This window comes from Channa argus, chromosome 4, assembly GCF_033026475.1.
Source record: "Channa argus isolate prfri chromosome 4, Channa argus male v1.0, whole genome shotgun sequence".
NCBI classification, from domain to species: Eukaryota; Metazoa; Chordata; class Actinopteri; order Anabantiformes; family Channidae; genus Channa; species Channa argus.
This window is the reverse complement of record NC_090200.1, coordinates 9,474,431-9,497,443: the sequence shown is the minus strand read 5'-3', so window position 1 is coordinate 9,497,443 and position 23,013 is coordinate 9,474,431. Positions and strand designations below refer to the sequence as shown.

The 23,013-nt window shown below is 40.4% G+C and overlaps 1 protein-coding gene across 1 annotated transcript in view; it reads left to right on the top strand.

Annotated features, from left to right (window-relative positions):
* Positions 1–23,013, top strand: part of kcnq1.2 (potassium voltage-gated channel, KQT-like subfamily, member 1.2) — a 141,409-nt gene that overhangs the window by 29,282 nt on the left and 89,114 nt on the right. The window contains exon 13 of the mRNA XM_067502789.1: positions 206–323. Within this exon, the coding sequence (XP_067358890.1) occupies positions 206–323 (118 nt within the window). The remainder of the gene's footprint in view (positions 1–205; positions 324–23,013) is intronic.

Genomic DNA, 23,013 nt, shown 5'->3' with positions numbered 1-23,013 from the left:
CAGATCATCTTGACCATGTCTACATGCCTAAATGCATTGAGTTGCTGCCATGTGATTGGCTGATATGATATGTTAATCAGCAGTTAAATTGGTGTACTTAATAAAGTGGCTGGCAAACGTGTGTTAATTTGGTTTCTGGTATCTTCAGCAACGTGCACTGCAATAATATTTTGCAATATTATTGGGTTATTTTTTTGCTTTGCAGTGAAGAAGAATCATGACAACAGCTCCTCCATCGACATCTCCCGCGCTGACAGCTTAACTGATGAGCTGGACTTCATGAGTGAGGACATTCCCCTGCCTGTGGAGACTGAAAAAGCTCAGTAAGTTCAAGAAAGTTTTCCAAAAAGGCCTCCACCTTCCTCCCATCAATCACCCTGCACTGACCTTCTTTCTTTGATCCATGTTATACTGATTTTCCTACTTGTTGTGGTGCCTAAAATCCTTTTGTCAGCTTTTTTTTTTGTCTCTACAAGCTCCCTAAAAGTTGTTTTGTTGAACTCTCTTGAGGCCTAAATAGACTCTCAAGGGCCAAGGCCATATCAGGTAAAGAGTTATAAAAGGGATTATCTCTTTAGTCTTCGGGGAAATGTCAAAAGAAATCCCTCTGAGAAGGTTATAGGAGATGTTAAGGAACTGAAAGCTTGTCATAGCATGCTCTCCTATGACTAAGACCTTCCTGCTACTGGTCACTGTATGAATTAGAGATGTGTTCATGCCGTTCCCTCCTCCTTTCCACTAAACCACTTATTTAAGTAAATTTCATCAATGTGAACCAAAATATAACTTTGACATAATGAGATTATTTACTCCCCCATTATTCCTTCTCTGTTGCCGCCAGTGTCAAAGGACTAGTACCCCCACGTGGTGGTTTCTCAAGTTTACAGTATCAACACTTGCTACATAGAAGCTACATGTGGAGACTTTGCAGTCAGCGCTATTGTTTGGTCTAATCCCAGGAGTGGGAAACTGCTTGAGTGGCGTTCCCACTGGGACCCGCTCGCGTAGTGTTATAGAGTGCAGGTCATGTGACTACATACAGAGCGGGCAGGTAATACCAAGTTTGTTAAAAGATTGACGTTTTGATGTAACATTTGGTCACTTGGTACTTAACAATGTTTCTATACGTTTGTTCCTGTTATGAAAAAACTTCAGTTAATCCATGTTGTACTTCTGCTAGAGTGAGATGTGTCAGCTGTCAGCTTATGTGAACTACTGGTGTTGAGTCAACACCAGTTCTGCTTTTATTACTTTGCATTCCCCTTAATGACTCACAGGTGTTGTTTTGGTCAGAAACATTTGTTTAAAGTCACTTTGTATTCTTGCAAGTCTGACTAGTCATTTATTGGCCAGAATATTTTACTGCCTATACAGTAGGCTGCAGTTTCAGTGGAGGTGGGTCAGATTTGATTTAATAGCTTTACAGTTTGGTCTTTTCTAAAATAGTGCAAATATTCTTAACAACAACAACAACAACACAAAAAGCAAATGCTTTTTGCAGAGACATGCCTGTAGTATTTACAAGAGAGAAAATGCCTTTTAAACTCTTTTTGTTACTTTTTCCCAGTACATTTGTGCATGTGTGTTTATTAATTGGATGTCTGTTGCTCCTGTGCTTTCAGTGCACCTCTAGTCACTTGTCATTAACCTCCATCACTGACCTTTGGCCTTTCTTATTTATTCTGTATTGTCTTTTCTGTTTTTTTTCCTTTCGGCTTATCCCATGAGTTCAGGGTCACCACAGCGGATCATTGTCCGCATTATGATTTGGCACAGTTTTTTTTTTGTGCCCTTCCTGATGCAACCCTCCCCTCCCCGAAATACAGAATATGGCAAAAACTTAAAAATGATCTAACTGTGCAATACAATACAGCAGCTCTGCCATGAATGCTACTTTTACAGTGTTTCTCAGTTTTCAGGCTGAAACTGTCAGAAAGGTTTTAATTCTACTCTCTGTTTATTATTGAGTTCATAGTGGTTAGTGGAGTTGTACTGGATTATAAGAAGAGGTGGCTCTAATGTTTTGGCCCCCTCATTAGTTTTAAATGGGGTGTACTTAATAACGTAGCCTCAGAGTGTATGTCTTCCTACTGTAGTATCATCATTATTATTATTACAGCTCTTGTTACAGTCATGTTACTTTACTACAGATCTTACATAGACAACAAAGTAAAAGCATGTTGTGAGAATTTCTGCCAGTTCATTAACACATTTTCTTTAAATCGTTTTGCATTGCAATATATGATTTTCATCTGTGTATGTCATGCACTAAACACATTTGCACGTTTGTTCATGTTTTGTTTTAATTATCTTAATTGTGTGTGTGTGTGTGTGTGTGTGTGTGTGAGAAATCGCTAAGTATTAATGCCTGAGTGTGTGAGAGCAACTCCTCCAGCTGCAGAAACACACAGTGTCTATTTGTATCCGTTGCAGGGCTACCGTGCCTATAACTCAGCTGTAACAGCCAGGCTCAGATGTGAGCCATGCTGGGCACTCCCATAACAGCTGGTTTGTTTTGCCCCTGGTGTCACGCCACCAAGGACAGCTCTGTCATTTGGCATCCTTATCTGGATTTCTGCAGACAGCTACCAGATCCACCCTTACTGCCGGAGGCAATTTGCATGTGCACACACTCTGTATCAGTTTTCTGCTATTTGATATTCAGGAATCGAAGTTTCTCTTCTCATTGTGGCTTTAATGTAACGTTTACATGAGCTGGCTCCTAAGTTCACATTGTTCAAACACTCTTTATTCTACACTTGCCTATGACAGTCTTGACAGCAACATCCCTCTGTTTGTTTGTCTTTGCTAAAGCGGACTATACCCAAGTGTTTGTTCACATGTGAGAGCAGCATCAATACAGCTGCCTGTGACGTATCTGGGCTTCTGAAGAGGAAGTGGTGCAGGGCAGCGTCCGCACGCAATCATGTCTTTTGCCTCTCTGAACCAAAAACATACACATACACATAAACAAACACACAAAAGTGTTTTTTCCAACCTCTGAAAAGATAAATCTTTATTTTTGCCTTGTTAGTTTGTTTAAAACCGGCTTACATTGATTTGTTGGAATTTAAATATATCAAACTGAAAAATAACAAGAAACCACACACTTGTTCCACGACGGTCAACAGGTTTTTCTTTTAACTGTAAACACTCCCTTTCATTATTTGTTTACTTGGGCCTGTGTAAATGAAGCTTGACTTTTTTTTATTTTTTTTATTTAAATTTTTTTCTTTCAGTTCAAACACTGATTTCCTCTGATTGTGTACACGCATCAGAATGTGTGAGAACCTAGTGGCTTAGCAGTTTGATATGATAATGTGTGTGTGTGTGAGAGAGAGAGCTCAGCGAAATCCTTTTGAGGATGTACATTTTCGAGATTTACAGGTTAATTGTTGAATGAAACCATAACAAACCCCAGTGAGGGTGCTGATCCCACAGTGTAAATCCACCTCAAAGCAGATTGACCATAATGAGTAAGTGTTTCCAAGCACATTTCTTGGGCCCCAAACAGAGGAAGGTCTTGTTTAACTGTTTGCATGAATGTGTTTCTCTCTCTTCTTTAGTCTGTCTGGCAGCACATTTTGTTTTCATCTAGTCTCTTGAGCAGGGGCGTCTCTAGAATATTTTTTCTTACTGGGGTGGCCAGACTGGGCCACATTTGGAAAAGGATTGAAAAGGTTTTAAACTCAAATTGAAAAACCTTTTTGGAAATAATAAACTGTATTTTAATTGGCTAGTGGTGTGTCATAAAGTGTTTCTTCAGTAACTCGTCTACTATTTAAAACTCCCAAACAATGAACAAAGTATATGAAACCACCTTAAATGGACATAATACAATTGAATTTATTTATGATCACAGTAACATATTGCATCTTCAGAGTTGATCTGTTCTATTTATAAAGTTAAATGTTTTACAGCAGGCACTCATCACCTTGACACTCTCTGTCAAAGCCCACCCCCATGGCTCCACTCTTGGACTTGTCGTAGTCCCCCTTTCTTTCTGCTGGGCGTGGCCTCCTCCTTCTTGTCTTCTTTCAGACCTATAAAAGCCTGGAAGGGCCACCTGCAGGCAAGTCTTAATTAGTTTCCCTTCTTACAAGCTACCCGGTGATAAACAATGAAAACCCAGTGCAGCACCACAGGATGGACTGTAGGCAGAGACACATGCATCATGGCTTGTCCTCTTCAAGTAGGGGCCTCTCTCTGCTGAGCAACGGGCATCTATTGTTCAGAAGTCTGAACAAATTGACTTTTTGTCTGTTTGGCTTCTGTATGCCCGCCTTGTACACTGTAACCTGATATTGATTGCATGTTTTTTTTAATGTATTTATGTATTTAATTAATTAATTTTTTAAACATATGGTGTTCAGTTGTTCAGTCACTAGGAAAACATGTGAATTTCATGTGAAAATATCCTACAAATGACAAACTAGACTAGGCAAGGACCCACATAGCTGCGTGGGTGCTGCCGGTTTATATAAGGATGGAGAAAGGAACTGACAAATAACGGGGCAAATTGTGCCCAAGTCTCTTGAATCTCTGCCAATTTGTAAAGCGTAAAAAAGTTCAGAAAGTAGATTTTGGGCAATAAAACAACCACACACTTGATTCATCTTCTCCATACAGGAGAGCTGTGCATCTCATTACAGTCTCCGGGCTTTTCATGTTGTCGCTGACCTCCCCTCTACCTTTCCTCCCTTGGATGCATTAGAAATTACTTAATTGCTCTCACATGGCCAAAATACCTCCAGCATAAATGCTTCAGTTAAGCTGTAGTACAGTCTAATTGGAAATTGGCTTAGAGGTAATAAATTGGTTTTGATTGTGTACAGGCGTTTAGTAAAAACATCATAATTTCACCACTGTCCACCTCCCCTATTGTGTTGTATCTGCATTTACATGCAACAATCTTACATGAGGACTTAATGCTGGGTCTAGACTACACAAGATTTTAGATGTATTAACTGACTGTCCAGTTTTTTTTCCATTTGCAGTTTAACATCATAATTCCTGGTGGTCAGCTTAGGTTGTCAGTCACAAGTCTTTTTCTGCATTGCAATCTGTTAAGATGTGACCAGGCAGTTAATGGGAAACCTAAATTAATATGGCGTCTGATACAGTTACTGTACACTTAAATACACCACAAAAGGCTTTTGTGGAACTGTAGATGTACTGTACACCCCAAACCTTGTTGCAGTAACTGTCTAGTCCAGAGCTTTTAAAGCAGGAAGAATTAAATAAAGGTTTAGAGTGGAAATTGCTCCATTAATTCTCATTTCTTTGTCATCTCTTGGTAAGAAGATGTTGGGGCAGGCTTACAGTGTGTCTCCAGCAGAAAACTGCGTCATTATTCTGTCATTTCAGTTCTCAAAGGAAAGTCAGACATTTTGTATATGGCCTATGAATGACAGAAGGTTTTCTGTTAGAAAAAAAATACTTATTTTCTAACAGAATTTACATGTAAGTGTTACATAAACTTCATAAATGATCTTCAAGGATCTGTGGTAAGTGGAGTAAATGTGGAAAAATAACAAGTTACTATTTGGATCAGGGCACATTATTCTTAATCACACAGTGCGTAACTACAGAGAAAGATACTGTGGTGTCCTAAATTTTACTGTTCTTCCACACAGAGAGGGATCATTGGCAACCAGGGCCTAAATGAGAATCAGCAAGCCATGTTTTATGGCATACACGTCAAACCCGTGGTAATAAAAGGCATTTTCAAGTAGTACTTATTTAAAGAGTGCGCTTTGTCAGGCCTAACACTGGCCATCCTCATCCCACATGAAGGAAGGCTTTCATTCTGCTGTTATAGAGGGTGTTGTTTACCTGTTCTCAGTATTGTTCGTGGTTCAGGGAGGGGTTTGTGGTGAGTGACATTAGTGACTGGGGGATTGGCATGATTTATGGCCTCTCACCACAGGTTGGAAAATCTGAAAACTACCAACGCAAGTGCTGCGTAAATAAAACCTCCAAATCAAATAAAAAGAGATTCTCACCAATGTGATGCTGCATTCAGATTATTGCCTGGCCCTAGTGCAGTGTCTGGAAATGGTATGAAAGCCATTCGGCCTCTGGCAGTAATAAAATCTGCCTGAAGTGCACAAAGGCTGTACTGAGCCTGTCATGGCTTGCTTTTGATAAGCATCCCGGTGTGCTGTGGTGTACTCAGCGTTCAATTCAAAATCAGCATGAATAACTAGCCATGAACTAGGCCAGACTGGGGAGCATTCACTTCTCCAAGCCAAAAAAAAACAAAACAAAAAAAAAAAACAGGAGGGTTCAAATCCTGTTGTTCAGTATTAGTTCTTTGACAAGTGTGTTTTGTTTAAAAGATCCTGTTGTAGCCAAGTGAGTTGTTGTCTTCCTCGTCTCTGTTTTAAGTAGGGTCACCTTGGATGCTGGCAGTGTGCAGCAGCAATTCATGCTGGATTTACTGTTGGAGCATAATCATACACTCACAATCAGAGAAGCCTTTATGTTCCCTTGCTGATTGAAATACCTAAGAAACACGACATAGACTGTAAAATATTAGGCTGTAAGTTTACAGTAAATTACTTGCTACTGGTTGCATTACTTTCACAGTGTGCTGCTGTCTGTAAATTATTAATAAAGTGGGTACACTTTACAGTGTCTGTGGTCCTCCTGAGGCTGATAGGCCTTGAATACAGACTTGTTTCCAAAGTAGGTCGGGGTGTGTGTGTGTGTGTTTACATGGACTTGCAATTTAGTGAGGAGTAAAAAAAAATATTTTTCTTAAGGAGTGATGTGATGACATTTTTGCCAGCCTTCAGAACTTCAAAGGACTGTTTTAGCACTTGGTGTTAGGGCTAGATTCAGCTTTAGGTTAAGGGAAGGGGTGTGTGTGTGTGTGTGTGTGTGTGTGTGTCTGTCCTAAAAAGTGATTTAAAATCTGCAGTAATCTGCCCCTGCCCTGCATTGCTGTGCTATGCATGTTTCTGTTTACAATCCTCGAGATAGACCCATCACTTTTTACTGCCACAAATGTTGGGCTCAACTTGCACATGCTCGCACACACACACACACACACACACACGCACACACACACACACACGCAAAGACAGAAATAACAGATAATGGTAAATGATAATGAACTCAGGAAATTGTTTGTTTTCACAGTGAGTCATACTGTGAAGTCATAGCTGCTCATTCTCTTGTTTATGGGCACGACAATTTTAGAACTGTAAAAAAAAAAAAGTGCTTGCTTTGATTGATTTGGACTGAGCATAGTTAATAATTGAACATACACACAGTACAACATTAACAACAATGTTTTTGGTAGCTGTCTTCAGAATTGAATTGTTTCCATAAAATACTTGGACTTTGTTTTATTTAATAATGTTTGTCCTAATGGATTATAGCTTTTTAATATTTGGGTTAAGTACACAAATTACACTAATGAACCAACATAATTACCCAAAATTAAATGATTAGGATCTCAGTAACGGGTATCCTCAAGGTAGCTTGAGGATATTTTCCCCCACACAAACACAACCATAAACAAGCTGCTGATAAACTCCAGATGACATGGAAACCTCTTTACTAATTTGTGCAAAATCACATTCATTACTGAAGAGGAAGTTACAAAATAACATTCTCAACTAAAGGGGAGGATAACAGGAATTTGATATCTGTAGTAAAGAGTTTTGACTCATGCTAATAAAGTATTTGATTAATAGTAGTTGGAATTTTAGCCAGTAAGTAACTCTGCAGTGGTTTTTATTTTCTTAGCCACCAGGTCTTTTCAACAGCAAGTAAGAACTTATTCTCATAGGGAGCTAGACAAGCAGTACTTAAGAGCAATTGGTGAGAAGGATTTTGTGATCTGTGCTTTATTTGACAGGAGTGGAATATGCAAACAAGATGAGGATGAGGAAATGTAATTGGTCTTCAAAGTTTTATCTCTGTTGTCACTTGTTGCACAAATTTATTTATGGCTTTACTTAAAACATGTTGCTGTGTCACAAATGTGTGGCCTCACTGTAGCCGTTGCCCTAATTCTGACACCTCCACACACTCACTATAACAATCAAAATAAAGCCAAACCCAGTCCCTAGTTGGAAGATCCCCACACTTTGTACAGATGCTTCCCTGTGTCCTAGAGGAGTGTCTTCCTTTTGACACACCTGTGTAAATACACTCTGTCCTCTGTGTGTTTCCCTCCACGTTCTCCACTTGATCCCCTTTCTCTTGCACAGGGCTCAGTTTCTTCTCCTCTCCAGTTAATGAAAACAGAAGTCTGCAGCAGCACCTGAGTGGCTTGTTTGTACAGCTAGTCCCATAGCCTTCCACGGCTCTTTGGCTCTCAGCTCTCGCGCTCTCAGGTTTTTAAATGGGGCCGGCCATCCCATTTGATGTGGACTGGGGGTGGTTTTGGGGGTTTATTCAGGTGTGGCAACCAGTGCTGCTGCCGCTCAGCCTCTGATGTTTTGTCTATCCACAGCCAGGTGCTGGAGCTCCATCAGAGAGCTCAGTGTTCTGGCCCCAGAGATGAATAGAGGGCCTGTTGATGGAGCTCGGCTGTGAGGCCCTGTGGTTTCTCCCCTCTTATATGCTGAAGCACAGACAGGCCAGGGCTTATTCAGTACCTGCTGAAGAAGAGAGGGGTTGATTACAGGGGGAGCTATAACATTAACTCATGCTTTGACCACAGGGAAACCTACAGTGTCCATGTGTGTCTTTGAGTGTGTACACTCAAAGGGACAGGGACTGCCCCACCTGTCTAACTGAACCCACCTCTGTGTGTTGAACTAAGGCTGATCCGGGTCAGTCGATGTTGAATCGACTTAAATGAGCAGCCATGGATCTCATTGAGGATACAGCCTCTAATCACACTGAGGTGGGAGGGTCTTGGCGTATTTTCTTTGGAGGTGCATTTGTTCTAAAATATCCAATCCCTGCATTTTAGAAGGGTGAGAGGTAGGAAATTGGTAGAACACTGACGATAAGTTAGTTAAGTCAGCGAAACTTGCATAGAAATATGCGGTTAAAACTCAATTTGGGAAGTGAAAAAGTATTCATTACTTTACACAACATTAGCTTTAGTCCACGCTTATTTTATTTTTTTTATTTTTTTAATGGAATAGCATTAAATTCATGTATTATATTAATAAAACAATATAGGTTGATAAATTTCATGTTCTACAAAGTGAACAATTGTAAATTCTTTACATTTGTGATCATTTAAATTGATGCATCCATAAGTGTTCTTTGCTGTTCTGAGTTGCAGTTGATTATTTGTGAAACTAGAAATGTTACAAACAGCTGTGTGTGTGAAACTGCAGAAACCACTGTTTAGCACTTGTAATGCACAGCTGACCGAGTGAAGCAAAAGTAGCAGTCAAAGGTGGCCTGAATATGAGTTATCGGCATCACTGTTTTGAGAATCTGTAGCTGACTTCCTGGTAGCAGCTGGTAACGCAGCTTTTTTGAATGTGATTTCTTTGAAAGAAAGGCTCTATGCTTTCTATTGAAATACCCTTTCTTCATCAATGTGGCCACCGAAAAACAGCGAGACCAGTTGAGTCAGTTTCCTTACTGTAATGCCATTGCATTGCATGAGTTTTATGAGTGACGCCCCCTCATGAGCCCACACATCTGCAGCTTAACCACAGACAGTATACTGGAATTCAATGCGCTCTTTGCTTCTCAGAGAAACCTAACCACAGTATTCTTGTGGTCGTGTTTGACTAGATGGGGCATAGGAAGTTTATCTTATGTGACATCTTGGCAATACGAAGAAAAAGATGAGCAATGTGGAGAACAAAAATGATGCGAGGAAAAAGTCACTTCTTCTTTCTCTGTATCACATATTCTATGTAGCTAGAGATAAAGAGTGAAGGGCTGCAATGCCTCTGGCGCCAGATGTTTTAAAGCAGGGGAGCGAACAAAAAGGTATAAATCACAGAAGGGGAGCAGGTAAACTTTGGCTGGGCATCTGTCACCACCACTAACCAAACTCTTACCCACTCACTGACACGGACACGCACAGACTTCTTTCTACTCCCCTAGTGTATTTTTCCACTGCTGTTAATAGGAGCCATATAGAGCCCAGTTTATAATCAAAGACCCCCCAGGGGCCAGTGCAGTAAATGGGACTAATAACTCTCTAAATAAGTCTCTTTTAGTGCTGAAAGGCTGTTCTCTTTATACTGCAAGTGTATATGTGCTGTAAAGTCTTTTCCAGCCTACTACTGTAATTTTATAGCTCTGTTTTATCCTTTTTTCTTCAAAGCCTGACAGAGAATTTGGGAGTGAGACAGCGTGTCTGTGAATCAAAGAGCTGCACATCTTCTCATGTTAGAGGTTGGAAATGTATTAAAGGTGCATAAAATTCAATTAAATATCTAGCATGTTGAAACGCCACATGAAGGGCCATAAAGAGTGGTCAGCGAAGTCGTGCAGTATTGTAGTAATGAGAGCAACAGCATAAAACAGTGTAATTCAGGATTCCCTTTGCCGTGAATCAGTGTCTGTGTGTGAATTGACTGCTGTGGCATCAAGAGCCACACTCCAAGTACATAAAATCAAATGTAACAAAAAATGCAATGTAAATACAAATCCTTAACATTAAATCTAAGAATTCATAATAATAAAACTAACAAGTACGGACAGTTTGAAAAGTAGAGCAGCAGTGGATTGTGATGGTGACAGAGTAGGGCGGGTGGGTGGTACAGCTATAGTTAATGTTATAAACTGAGCCTGAGGGTGGGGCTAAAACATCAGACAGATTCACACTGAGCAAATCTACAAGACAGAGAGGTTGATTTGATGTAGTTTGTAAAATTGCCATTTTAATCATTAACACTCGTACTGTATCATATTTATAGAATTTTCTAACATGCTGAGCTACATTTTATTATTTTACACTGTATGACTACATCCCCTCCTATGTTGTATTTCCTTTTTTTACATATACTTATATTATACAATATACATTGTAAATTTAATTTTTATGTTAATCTTCTTTTTTCTTTCGGCTGTTCCTTTTCAGGGGTCGCCTCAGTGAATCATGTGCCTCCATCTAACCCTGTCCTCTGCGTCCTCTTCCCTCACACCAACTAACTTCATGTCCTCTCTCACTACATCCATAAATCTCCTCATTTTTTTATGTTTATAAAAAAATATAATTAATAAGTATTTATAATAATATTCAGTTGTTTTTACAGCCTTTGCTGTTACGAACAGCCGCTCGTGTAGTCTCACACCAGCCAAATTTGTATTGCTTGCCCCGTAATTTTAAGTTTTAATTGTATAGGTCTGTTGTTATCGTTAGATTATTCTATTACAATACTTCAAATGTTTACATGTTTCTTAGTATTTCTGTCATTGTTCTTTAGCAATGCCTAAATTTCCCCTTTGGAAATCAAAGATTATCATACCTTGCACTAGGATGCTGACATGAACATGTTAATGTTCCAAACCTTTACATTTTCATTTTAATTATAATGAATTTATATATATTATATAATTTCTTTCAGATAATGTTTTTTTCACACTAAGACCAGACGTCTGAAATAATGAATGAAAACCTCTATAATCCTAAGTACTAACCCCGAAAATAATAACATGTTTGAACTTCAACTTTAAAATCTACTTCTTAAATGTAATCCTACTTAATTGTAGTGACATCCCTAGTAAATAGTTGTTGTATTTAAACCCAGTGTAAACTACAATAAGTGCTTAAATAAGTGGTTCGTGTACAGGGTCAGACAGGTAATATAAGAATAAAATGATAGAATGTGTTAAGTGTAAATAAAAAAAAAAATCTTTTCAGTCTGAAAATTGTTAGGAGATCAACAGTATTTCAACAAAAAAATAAACACTCCTGAGGACACCATGCAATGTAGTCAAAGTAATTGCTAATAGAAAAGGCTAACATGCCCATGTAAGACTAAGTATTGTTAAAAGTTATTACTTTTTAGCTTGTTTTGTTCGGAACATGGATGTTTCTCTCGTTTCAAGGACTGAGATAAAAAAAAAAAAAACCCAAACGTCAGCAGTACCACAGAGAGTCCGGGACTAGTAGTTTGGAGAGGAAATAAATTCCCATCTCAGACCAGCAGGCTGTGCTGTAGTAACATCACTCTCCTCACTCTCTCCTGTCACTGAATTCTTTTTCCCTAGTTTTTTTTTTTTTTTTTTTTTTTTTTTTCACTGTAGATTTAATAATTTGGCCTCCAATGGATTTCCAAACAAAGTAAGAAGGAAATTGTAAGTGTAAGGTTGATCTCAAGTGGAAATGTTCTTGTCGAGGTGTTTTCATGAATTTGGTGTCTACAGTCGGGCGTGCCCACTACCGAGACCATCAGCACCACTGCCGCCATCACTGATACTATGCTGGCCGGCCTTGTCTGTCTGCAACTCGTTATGCTTCTATCCCACTTTTCCGCTCTGCAGCGAGGAAGAAAGAGGAGAGGAGATGCATGAAAATTATTGACAAAACCACACTTTCCTCTGTTTTTCTTTTTGCGGTTGAACAGTGTTCAGGTTTTATGTGTCAGAACTTCTGCTTTGCCAAAAGTTTTGCTGTGCCAGTTCCAAAACAGTTGATAACAGTTTGGCTTAAGATAAAGATTGTGAGCAGGCACTTTATCTTGGAATATAGAGCTACAGTATCTTGGAAGGTGCAAAGGAGTGTGTGTGTGTGTGTGTGTGTGTGTGTGTGTGTGTGTGTGTGTGTGTGTGCACGCTCTCTTTCTCTACATTTTTAAAGCTCCATTCGATGTACCACCCTATTTGCAACATTTTTGTAAATATTTTTCCCAGACTGTCATGTGACCCACTCCTTTACCCCCCCCCCCCCCCCCCCAACTCTCTCTCTCTCAGTCCATCCCTCCCTCCCTCTGTGTCTCTCTTTCACATTTAGCCTGGCCACAGTACAAGTTCTAGCAGTTGTCAGTTTCAGGAAATGCACTGCGCTCTGTTGGGAAGTGAGGTATCTGCCTCTTTTTTTTTTCTTTTAATAAATTTTATCAGCTGCTTACGGGAAGCGCAGCTCCATCGTGTACATCGGACCCACTCCCTCAGCCCTGTCTTCTTTTGTTATGATTGCATGCAGACTGATACACACACTGGCTGGATGAGTAGACAGGTATTTAAATAAATGGTTTGCTGGGTGGATAGATGATGCGCTTATCCCCTGTCCTCCTATTACTCAGTGTGTGGATGAGGGGAGGTGTGTTTGTCTGCAGAAATGCGAGCAATTTCTGTACTGTACATACACAGATGCACAGCTTCACGCACACAGATTCCGCTGTGTTTGACTGATTGTTACAGGGTCCATATTGTTAATGATGAGCAGCATTTTCAGCAGACTGTGTAACCCTCCACACACAAAGCTATGATGGCTTCACTGTTGTACAGTAAGTCGTTGCCGTAGTTGACATAATAGTTTTCCCAGCCCGTTTCCACAACCTTAACTATCACACCTAAATGCCTAACCCCAACCCTCACCCAACGTAATTCTAATGTTTTTACCAGTAAACAAACTTTTTAACTTGTGAGGAACGACCAATATATCACACATCACCAAAATAGCTTCACAACAATGGTGCTGAACTATAAATAGGTTCACATAACCATGAAAATAAATGCCCCCCCCCCCCCCCCCCCCCCCCCCCCCCCCGCCAAACACACAAACACTTCTTCTGCCCGCAAACAGCTAGATCAACAATGCTGTATGTTTTTGGATTGGGGTGGAAGGGGGGGCTCTCGAATGGGAAGTAGGAGGATGGTGTGTGTGTGTGTGTGTTTGTGTGTGTGTGTGTGTGTAGGAGCAAGGAGTGCCATGTAAGTCCAAACAGGATATTGTAGTACGGAGGTGGACAGATTCTTCCTGTGGCATTTTTGGCTGGGTTTGGACAGGACAAGTGGGCAACAAACCTTACATTTTTATACGCACTTTTACTGTGTACACACACACGCGTGCACACACTTAACTTCCATCAGATAACACCCTCCTTTCTAAAGGAAAAACAATATTATTGGACTCTGTGCAAGTTTCTTGTAGACGAGGTCAAGGCCTATAAAAAAACATTAATATGAAATGTGGGGTGGTTCTGAGGTAAATAATAATAATAATAAATGTGTGAATGCAAATAATTTACGATTCCTACACCAAAACAAGCTACATATTTTAAATTGTGTACTAAAATAACTTTACAAATGCAATTTAACATTTCTGACATAATTTGCTCCCTCAAACATTTAACCTGTTTATTCTCGGCCTTGGCTTGGAGTAAATAACAAGTTGGCCTCAGACTTTCTATTTAAGACTTGTGCTCCGTGCAAATCGCACCACAGTGGACTGGATTCAATCTGATCAATCTGTCAGGCATGTGTTTTGAAAAGTAACACTTAAGGAAAGAAAACTTCAACTTGCAGAGTTGTTATTTAAAGAAAAAAAAAAAAATCCAGGCCAGTGCACTAGAATAACCTTGCAGCAGTCAACTCTTTGTACTGTTTGATTCAACTGACTGTGTTGCATTTTCCACACTTGCTCAAATGGATTAAACATTAAGGCATCCACAGACTTTCTCCCTAAGATAGTTTGTTCTTTGTGCACAGACTCCAGATTGGAATAGAGGGAGGGAGGGAGGGAGGAACACATTCACCTCGTGTTTGAGACTTGGAGAGGAAAGGCAAGGGTGAGTGAAGTTCACTGTGTGTTGGTTTAAGAAGGGGTTTATCTCCCAGGTTTGTCAGGACAGAATTAAAAACAAGCAGTGTGTCAAGCAACAAATCTGGCAGCACCTACCTGTAGGCACTTGCTCCACCCAGGGTGCTGCATCTGCTGTGTGTGTTTCTATTTATCTAAACTAAGACACATAAAAATGCAGGCAGGTAGCTTGGATGGACTGAAGTTGGACAGATGGAAAGCAAGATACTTTTCTGCAAGTTTTGAATATAAACACCAAAATAATTGGGTAGATTGCGAATAAGGGCTAAGTAAATTATTAGTTTTGGGTTAAGACCAACAATTCCCATTTTATTCTATTCCCCTGTGTTTTGCCGTTTTCTCTGTAGCACTATAAAACATTGTTTGGACAAGAAAGCAGACATTGTTATTTGCTTAAATTTTATTAGTAAATATGACTTTATGAGCTTTGAGTTTCCATCATTTTTGAGCTATTTGCATTTGGTCATTTGTTTGCTATGAAATCTAAATGAAGTCCTCATTTGTTATTGGATACAAAGTAAGCTTATTGAAACAAAAGAGCCATAATGTTTGTTGTGAATTTTGTGTTTCCAACAAAGTTGTTTATGAAACAATCAGTAGCAATTATCAATTTGTTCCATGGAAATCTGGAAAAAGTTTTAATTTACAGTTTTGTGTGTTGTTCATACAAAGTGAATGTTATTCACGCGGCCTAATAATGCATTTACACCACGGGAACAGCCACCGAGATCTGAATTCATTTTGTTAATAATAATATCTATTGAAACATATTTATTTACATTGTTGTTTAATGTATCATTTTGCTTCCGCTTACAATTTATTAGAAATATATATTTATTTCTCACCATGGATATTGAAATCGAAATTTCAGAGCGTATACATGTGATTCGTTGACAGTGAAACAACCTCGCGACCTTTTATCTGTGAATCCAGGGTCATTCCTCATGTGTACTTACTTAATTGGCTTGGTTATGACTGATGAAAGAGGAACGCATCCCACTGCCTGTGCAACCAGTACATTCACACTAACCCCCAAGCAGGGAAAAGCAATAGGAAGCCAAAGCAATAAAAGGCTTTGACATTGATGGGGCTGTTTCCCAAACACTTAGGACCATAAGTCGTCTCCTCTCAAGTCTGGCTCGAGGGGCCAGGGCTCCACTTCTTATTGCTGTGTCTGACCAGAGTCGCCATGCCCCAGAGAGGGTCGACGTTTTTGCCTTGGCCCCTCAGTTCCTGTCTGTCTGTTTGCCTGTCTTTCTGTTTGTCTCTCTCAACCACTGAACGCCCTGCAGTAGTTGGGGAGGTGGTGGTGTAAGTAGGTGAGGAATTTCTGAGTGTGTCAAAGGCCTTCAGCAAACAGCCCTCACAGTGTCATAAGTAAAGACAGAGACCTGTTCTCCTGTGCGTTGAAAGCACAATGCCTGACTGTCAACGGATTGGGCACAAGTGCAAGGAAAAAAAAAAAAAAAGAAAAAGCAGGAAAATGCTGATAGTAATCAGAAATAATTGTATGTTGTAAACTTAGCTGTGCTGTTAAGTACAGTGATCCATTTCACTATTAATTGATTTATCAAACTCAAACATTGGATGTGGAGTAAATGTGTCATGGAGGAGTCTTGTGATAAAATGCAAAGCCAAACGAAATAATAACAGATTCATTTGTTTCTTTTGAACTGCGCAGTGAGCCTTGCAGCGCTTGAAAGAAACATTTTCAGCTTATTTTTAATTTTTAAAAACACTCACAATCTACTCTTTTTTGCAAGTTGCTGTTGGAACAACTTCTTAACCCTCTCTTTCTGTTCATTTGACTTCACTGACTGGATTAGGTTCATGCACAAGGCCCCTACTCATGCCAAGGGATTGCTTGTGACAGGCTCTTATGCAGACACCTCGACTGCCATGTGTAATTACTTTAAATACACAAGAGAGGACCAGAGCTGGACTGACCTGTGGGAGGGTGGAGACAGAGTGAGCGAGACATTTAGAGAGGGAGGTAGAGGTGAAATGGGAGAAACACCTCACACTTAATTGACTCTGGATTCGTTTTTCAGCAGTGACATTGAGTGTGACAGGTGAAAAGCATTAGCACTCGCAAGTTTAATTGGAGGAGGGGAAAAAGAGACTATAAACTGTTGTGATAGTACATGTAGTTCTGTAAAACACATTTTAAAATCTGTTGCTGTCATTTGTGACATTCGTGCTGCCGTCTTGCAGCCAAATCTGTCTCTGACTTGTGGTTCTTACAACCTGCTGTGTTACTGAAACCATCCCTGTGTCTCTTCATCTCCACAGTTCAGAGGAATTTATGTTTCTGAGACCCCGTGTCTGAAACCCAATTGCTCCCAGTCTCCTCGCATCCAGTCTGTCTCTTCATCAGGTTTCATACAGATCTGGACGAGCCATGTTACACTACAGGCCTTGTCCCTGTTGCTGCTGTGTTTCTGCTGGCTCTGCTCTATTTCACCTAAAATGAGGGAGGGTCCTTGGACACAGACTGGGCATGACGAGTGCAAGGAGTCCATAAGACTTCTTTATGTTCAGTCAGAGATATATGAAAGTGAAGGACTTGCTTGTTTCCTGCCTCCTTTTTTCTCTTGTACTGCTGCGGCTAAGTTTGATCTCCTCAACTACTTTGCTGGGTACAAAATTGACTTAACCAATAGTCATTAAGACCAAAACAACACAAATAAAAATGGTTGTAAAAGCGCGTGCTAAACTGTAATTTTCCTTTAGTTGATGTGGGGAGGACTAGTGTTGATTGTGTGTGTGTGTGAGTGTGTGTGAGCAAGGGTTGCTATATCTACTGTGTAGACATCACCACAAGAGAACAGTTGATGAGTGTTAGATCTGTGAGAGAATGAAAAAGTGGTGAAGGCCAGAGTTTGTGTGAGGTGAACCAGAGTATTTGCACTTTGCTTTGCTTCACTTCTTTCTCAGTAAACGTCTTTCTCTCAAACTCCCTTTCTGTGCCGCCTCTTCACACACACACACACACACACACACACACACACACACGCACACATACACAGAGTAATGACTAGAAGTGTGTGGAGCTGCTGAGCTGTTCCACATGTGTAGGTTGCGTCAGATCAACTTAGGCCTTGTTGACAAAGGGCCTTTTACACACAGGTGGATGATGGGTGGGGGTGTGGGGGCTGTAGTCGATACAGCCAGAAAACCAGTCAGTCAGTAAGCTATTCATTAAACCTGCCACTCATGCAACGAAGATTTCATCCTCTTCGTGCTTCCGTGTGTGATGTTTACAACTGTGACATGACAGCTTTTCCTTCCCTTCACATTCTAAAAGAATATTAGGAAATGTGTCCGTGGTACTAATGCTGTCGTCATTGTCGTCAAACATTTTGAACCCTTGACATCAGTCTTTTGATTTGCCCTTTTTTTCCCTTTTTTTCTTTTTTATGACAAATGATGAGTAAACTCAGCGTGGACACTTGCAGTCAGCCCCATCAAATCGCAATACACAATCCAAAATCCCAACAGCATGTCAACTGGCTACTTTTGCTGAATGAAAAGCGCAATTTCCACATGTTTTGAGAGCGTGTTTACTTCCCTCTCCCAAAGTTTATCACATTCTTTCTGCAAGTTGTCACTCTTCGCATGTTAGCATAAATCCCACTATGACACATACAAATAGAGAGAGACACACACACACACACACACACACACACACAGCAACCCCGTGGGTGCCGGGGTAACCATAATGCAGCTGCAGCAGTGCAGCCTGAGTTATTACACTTAATCCGTCTAATTGTTGAGTTTCATAGAATGGGACCCAGTCTGTCTTGGAACTAATTCTGTCTGGGCATTCTATTTAATTCGCCACACTGGGCCCTAAGCTCTACTAAAAGCAGGCTGCCCCCTCCGTTCTCTTCACCCCACATTTAAGAGTATAAACCCCTTATCTTCTTCTCTCTCTCTCTCTCTCTCTCTCTCTCTCTCCTGCATGGCAGAACACTGGGTGACTTGTGCTGGTGAGTGGTTTCTCAACAGTCCATAAAACATTCTTCTGACATTTTAGACATCCATTCTAACGAGGTGGGATAATGGTGGCGCAGCTATCACCAGTAGCACCAGCCTTGCCAGTAGACGCCTTTTTAACAACAACAATATGTAAGTTGCATGAAGCTGTGGGGCAAGGCATGACTTGAATGGAAATGGAGATGCACTGGTTTGGAAGGCTAACGAGGAGCGTATTGACAGCTTCATGTGTACAGCCCAAGTTGGGAAAATACCCATGTTATGACATAAAGGGCGTCTAAAAATATATCTAAACTAGTGTTAAGTGACGGATGTTGCATGTGAGCAATGCAGTGTGTGTTTGAGCTGGTGTTTGATAGCATAGTCAAGCAATAACTTTAGTGTAGCTTAGCTGACGTGTTTTTGGTCTCACCCCAAAACGAAACCCCTTTAAGTGGTCAGCTTGGTGGTGGGAGGTGGGTTGGTTGACTAGTTTCATGGCTGAACAGTGATAATCTGCAGTCCTAAATCCCCATGCGTTTAGTCAAATCATTGCAGGCCTTAAGGTTCCTATTGTGGCTGCTGGCTGGTGTGCTGCTGTCTTGCTGTCTAAGCCCCCCACGGCGACAACAATGCCGCCATTCAAGGCCGCTCGCCGCGACCGACTGGCAATTTCAGGTGTGAATTGGCTGTGTAGCTGGTGGCTTATATTAAACGACCTTAGACGTGACCTCGAAGAGTAGGAGAGGATGGGGAAGGAGGGGAGAGGAGGGAGGAAACAGAGTACGCATTTAAAATAGAAAGGGATTATGTGAAAGAAGGGGTTGCCCACAGTCCTGTCAAGTCCTGTTATCTTTTCGCTTTGACGGTCTTAAAAAACTGAGAAGAGCTGCATTATTAAGAAAAGAAATGAAGAATAAGAGAAGGTGAAAAAATAAGAGAAGGGTAAAGAATGATCCTTGCGGCTTGATAGCCTGTCATCTTTTCCCTCCACTTTGTTCCTGGCGGAGCTCTGCTGTGTCCTCCCTCCTTCTCCCAATAACGTGCTTTTAATCATATCTCCTTGTCTGGCTTGCTTGCGTGGGTGAGCGCCATGTCCAGCGCCCTTTGATGGGAATCCGCGATGCGCCCAAATGTCTTTTGAAGTGGCCCGCTGGGGAGCTACAGGGGGGCTAGCTATGGGGCCGGGAGCTTTGATGTGCCAGGGTCTGGAAGGGGTTGGCTGGACCCTGCCCTACACTGATCTGTCAGTAGCACAGCTGCACTTCTCGCTGGGGAGCCCCTGCCTCTAACCCTGACTGACTGTTTGGGTGGCGACTCCCTGACTTACAGTACTCACCTACGTGACTTTATACATTGTGTCCCAGGAAAAAGGGCCATCAGTCAACAGGTTAACTTAACTTGGAGAAATTCCTGCACAAGGGAAAATGGTCTTTGACTGATGACACCGGGGGTCGACTTCATACATACAGTATAAATACACTGTATAAGCATTTATTAATATGTTGTTTTGAGGGCATATTTCCCAAGAGTTCATTCAAATCCAAGTCCTGCTGCAGAGCATAGAGTTTCATTTTTTCTTTGCTTCTCCTGCTATTTTCTTTATTTTTCTGTCAAGCAGCGCACAGAGAAAAATACTTAGTGGACGGCTGTTTTCTGCTCAAACTCTATGTAAATGTGCCATTGGGAATTTTTCTTTTTTCTTTTTTTTTTTTAAGTTTGACTATTGCCAAATGGAATCTGTTTTCTCTGCAGCTGCACGAAACCATTAAAAAAGACCATGTGTTCTAACCTGTTAAGTTTCAGCCGAGCTCAACCTTGGCTCAACTCTCCACCTGGAGAAGAGAGTAGTTTCCAAGGTCGAAGCTATTGACACTTAGCTCACTGCACAGATTTTCTCTCTTCTAGAAGGAGAGTACATTAATTGTATGACTGAACCAAAGAACATCATTCAAGGACACAGACGTTTCTACAATATGCATTACAGTTCCACATTTAAAAAAAAAAAAGAGATTTATTCAAGTTATTCAACTCATATAATAAAGAATAGTACAAACGGTATAACACTATAATGAGGGACAGTCATTCAAGCCTTTTAATAAATAAAGGTTGATTGTTTGAGGAGTGAAGTATAGACTCCAGTATGTGAATGCAGTGCTTTCCTGACATTGCCATGTTGGAGCACTACTATGTAGTAATATTAGTAGTAATGTAGAAATGTACTCATTTAATGGTAACACATAATTCCACCACGACATTCTCAGAACTTTTTTCAGAATTAGATTTTATTAGAAATTGTGTGGCTTTTTTTCTACAGAAATTATGTGGCTTTTTTCTGCAGAAATTGTGTGGCTTTTTTCTGCAGAAATTGTGTGGCTTTTTTCTACAGAAATTGTGTGGCTTTTTTCTAAAGAAATTTTAATTTCTTTTCCAAATTTTGAGAAGTCATGATCAGTAACATAGCCAAAAGAAACCACTAAGGTTTATGCAAATTCATCAGTACACACTCAGCTTCACTATATGTTTTAACATATTGCTCATTCAGAGAACCTCTTTGGATGCCAGGTTGTGTTTGTTGATTTATTATACATACATACTAATATTTTAAGTATTTTTAGTTCATTCCACAGTTGTATGTGTTTTTTAAATTTATTTATTTTAATATTATTTTTTTTCATATACAGCACGGCCTTGTGTGCGTGACATAAGGTGCCTGTCAGCGCATTTACATACCAGAAAGCACCAAATCCTCTAACTGCATTGGCCAAGTCAGACTTTATAATAAATGTTTCTCAGAGTCGGTGTAGTTTCACTCCCCACGGTCATTCATATCCATCATATCACTCCCTTTCTCCAGCCCCTATGAAGTGCCAGCTTATTTCTTTAGCCGAGAAAAGTTGACTGAGCTTATACAGTAGGTACACTCTTTTTCAGCGGCACCTGGGTTCACACTTAAGCACTTTTACAGTTTTTCACACCTGGGAGTTGTCCGGTGTAATTGTACAGTGTGTTCTGTACTGTTAGTCTTTCTGGTAGGGGAGAGTTCTCTTTTATTCTATCAACTTTTCTCAGCCAACCCTGCAATCAAACCTGCAGAAAAGAAGCTACAAGCCAATGTCTGATTTAAATCCATTTAGGGTTAAGAAATTGGCTTTAGCTACTCATGTGATAATAAAGGGAGTACAGGCAGAAGGGTAGATAAATGATGAAGAGACTAATATGAGCAGTCCCCTGTAGGAGTTATTTATTTCTGAAGGATTAGCTTGACTATAATGAAAAATGACAACGGCGAATGGCTCTCCAGTGGCAGTTTGTTTGTTGACATTGATTCTAGATCCTCCCCTCCTCAGGAGGATGGATTATCCTTATTTAACCTCAGTTTCAGTGAACTTCACTTCGATTTATGGCTCTCTTCCATTCACCTGTGGTAGCAATCCCATGTGAACAGGACAACAGAGACAATACTCAGGCGTGAAGGATTAGTCACAGAATTTAGCCCCAATCTATCAGTTGTTGGGATTAACTATAATTTGTTAAGAACAGATTTAATTATTCTAAAATCCTTCAGTCATATTTCATGTATTTTGTTTAATTTATTTATTTGTTGCTCTAATTTTCTTTTTTACACACAGTACCCTTTGCTCTTTAGTGTTTTGAATTTCTACAGTGTTTAGCTCTGCAGCATGAGTTGCTAATGACTGATTCACCAATAGCTCATTGAGGCTTCTCACTAAAGACATTCTCACAACTCCCATGTCCACATGCTGAATCCTTGCAAATCACCTTAGTTGTCGGGCAACATACACTTACCAGAGACAACCAGCTTTCATGGGACATTGCTTCAAATCTTCACAAAGGGTTCATCTTTATGGCTAATATAAAAACTGGATGATCGCTGTTGATAGTGAAAACTCGACTCCTTTAGTCGTGGGCTCATCAGATGCCCTCAGTGTAACCTGTGAGTGCAAAGCCGCTATCTTCGACACATCTGTGCCTGGTTAAATGAAGGTTGTATTTTAGGCCTATTATAGTCAAGTAGACAACGCTGCCGACTGCTAGTTTGACCACTCACCCCTATCTGACTTGCACATGTGGTTAGTCACTATGGCAACACGCTAAAAAGACTTCTTCCTGAGACTTAGTTGTGTTTGGGGCTTGGCAGGGCATTGTAACCTAGATATTATTTTTAGTCCGTCAGCGAGGGCTCAGTGTATGTTGATTTAGGATGTGAGCTGACTGGCTGTTGTGTGTTTCTGCACACACACACACACACACAGACACACACACACACAACCCCTTAAGTACACGCATTCACAGACCTCAACAAT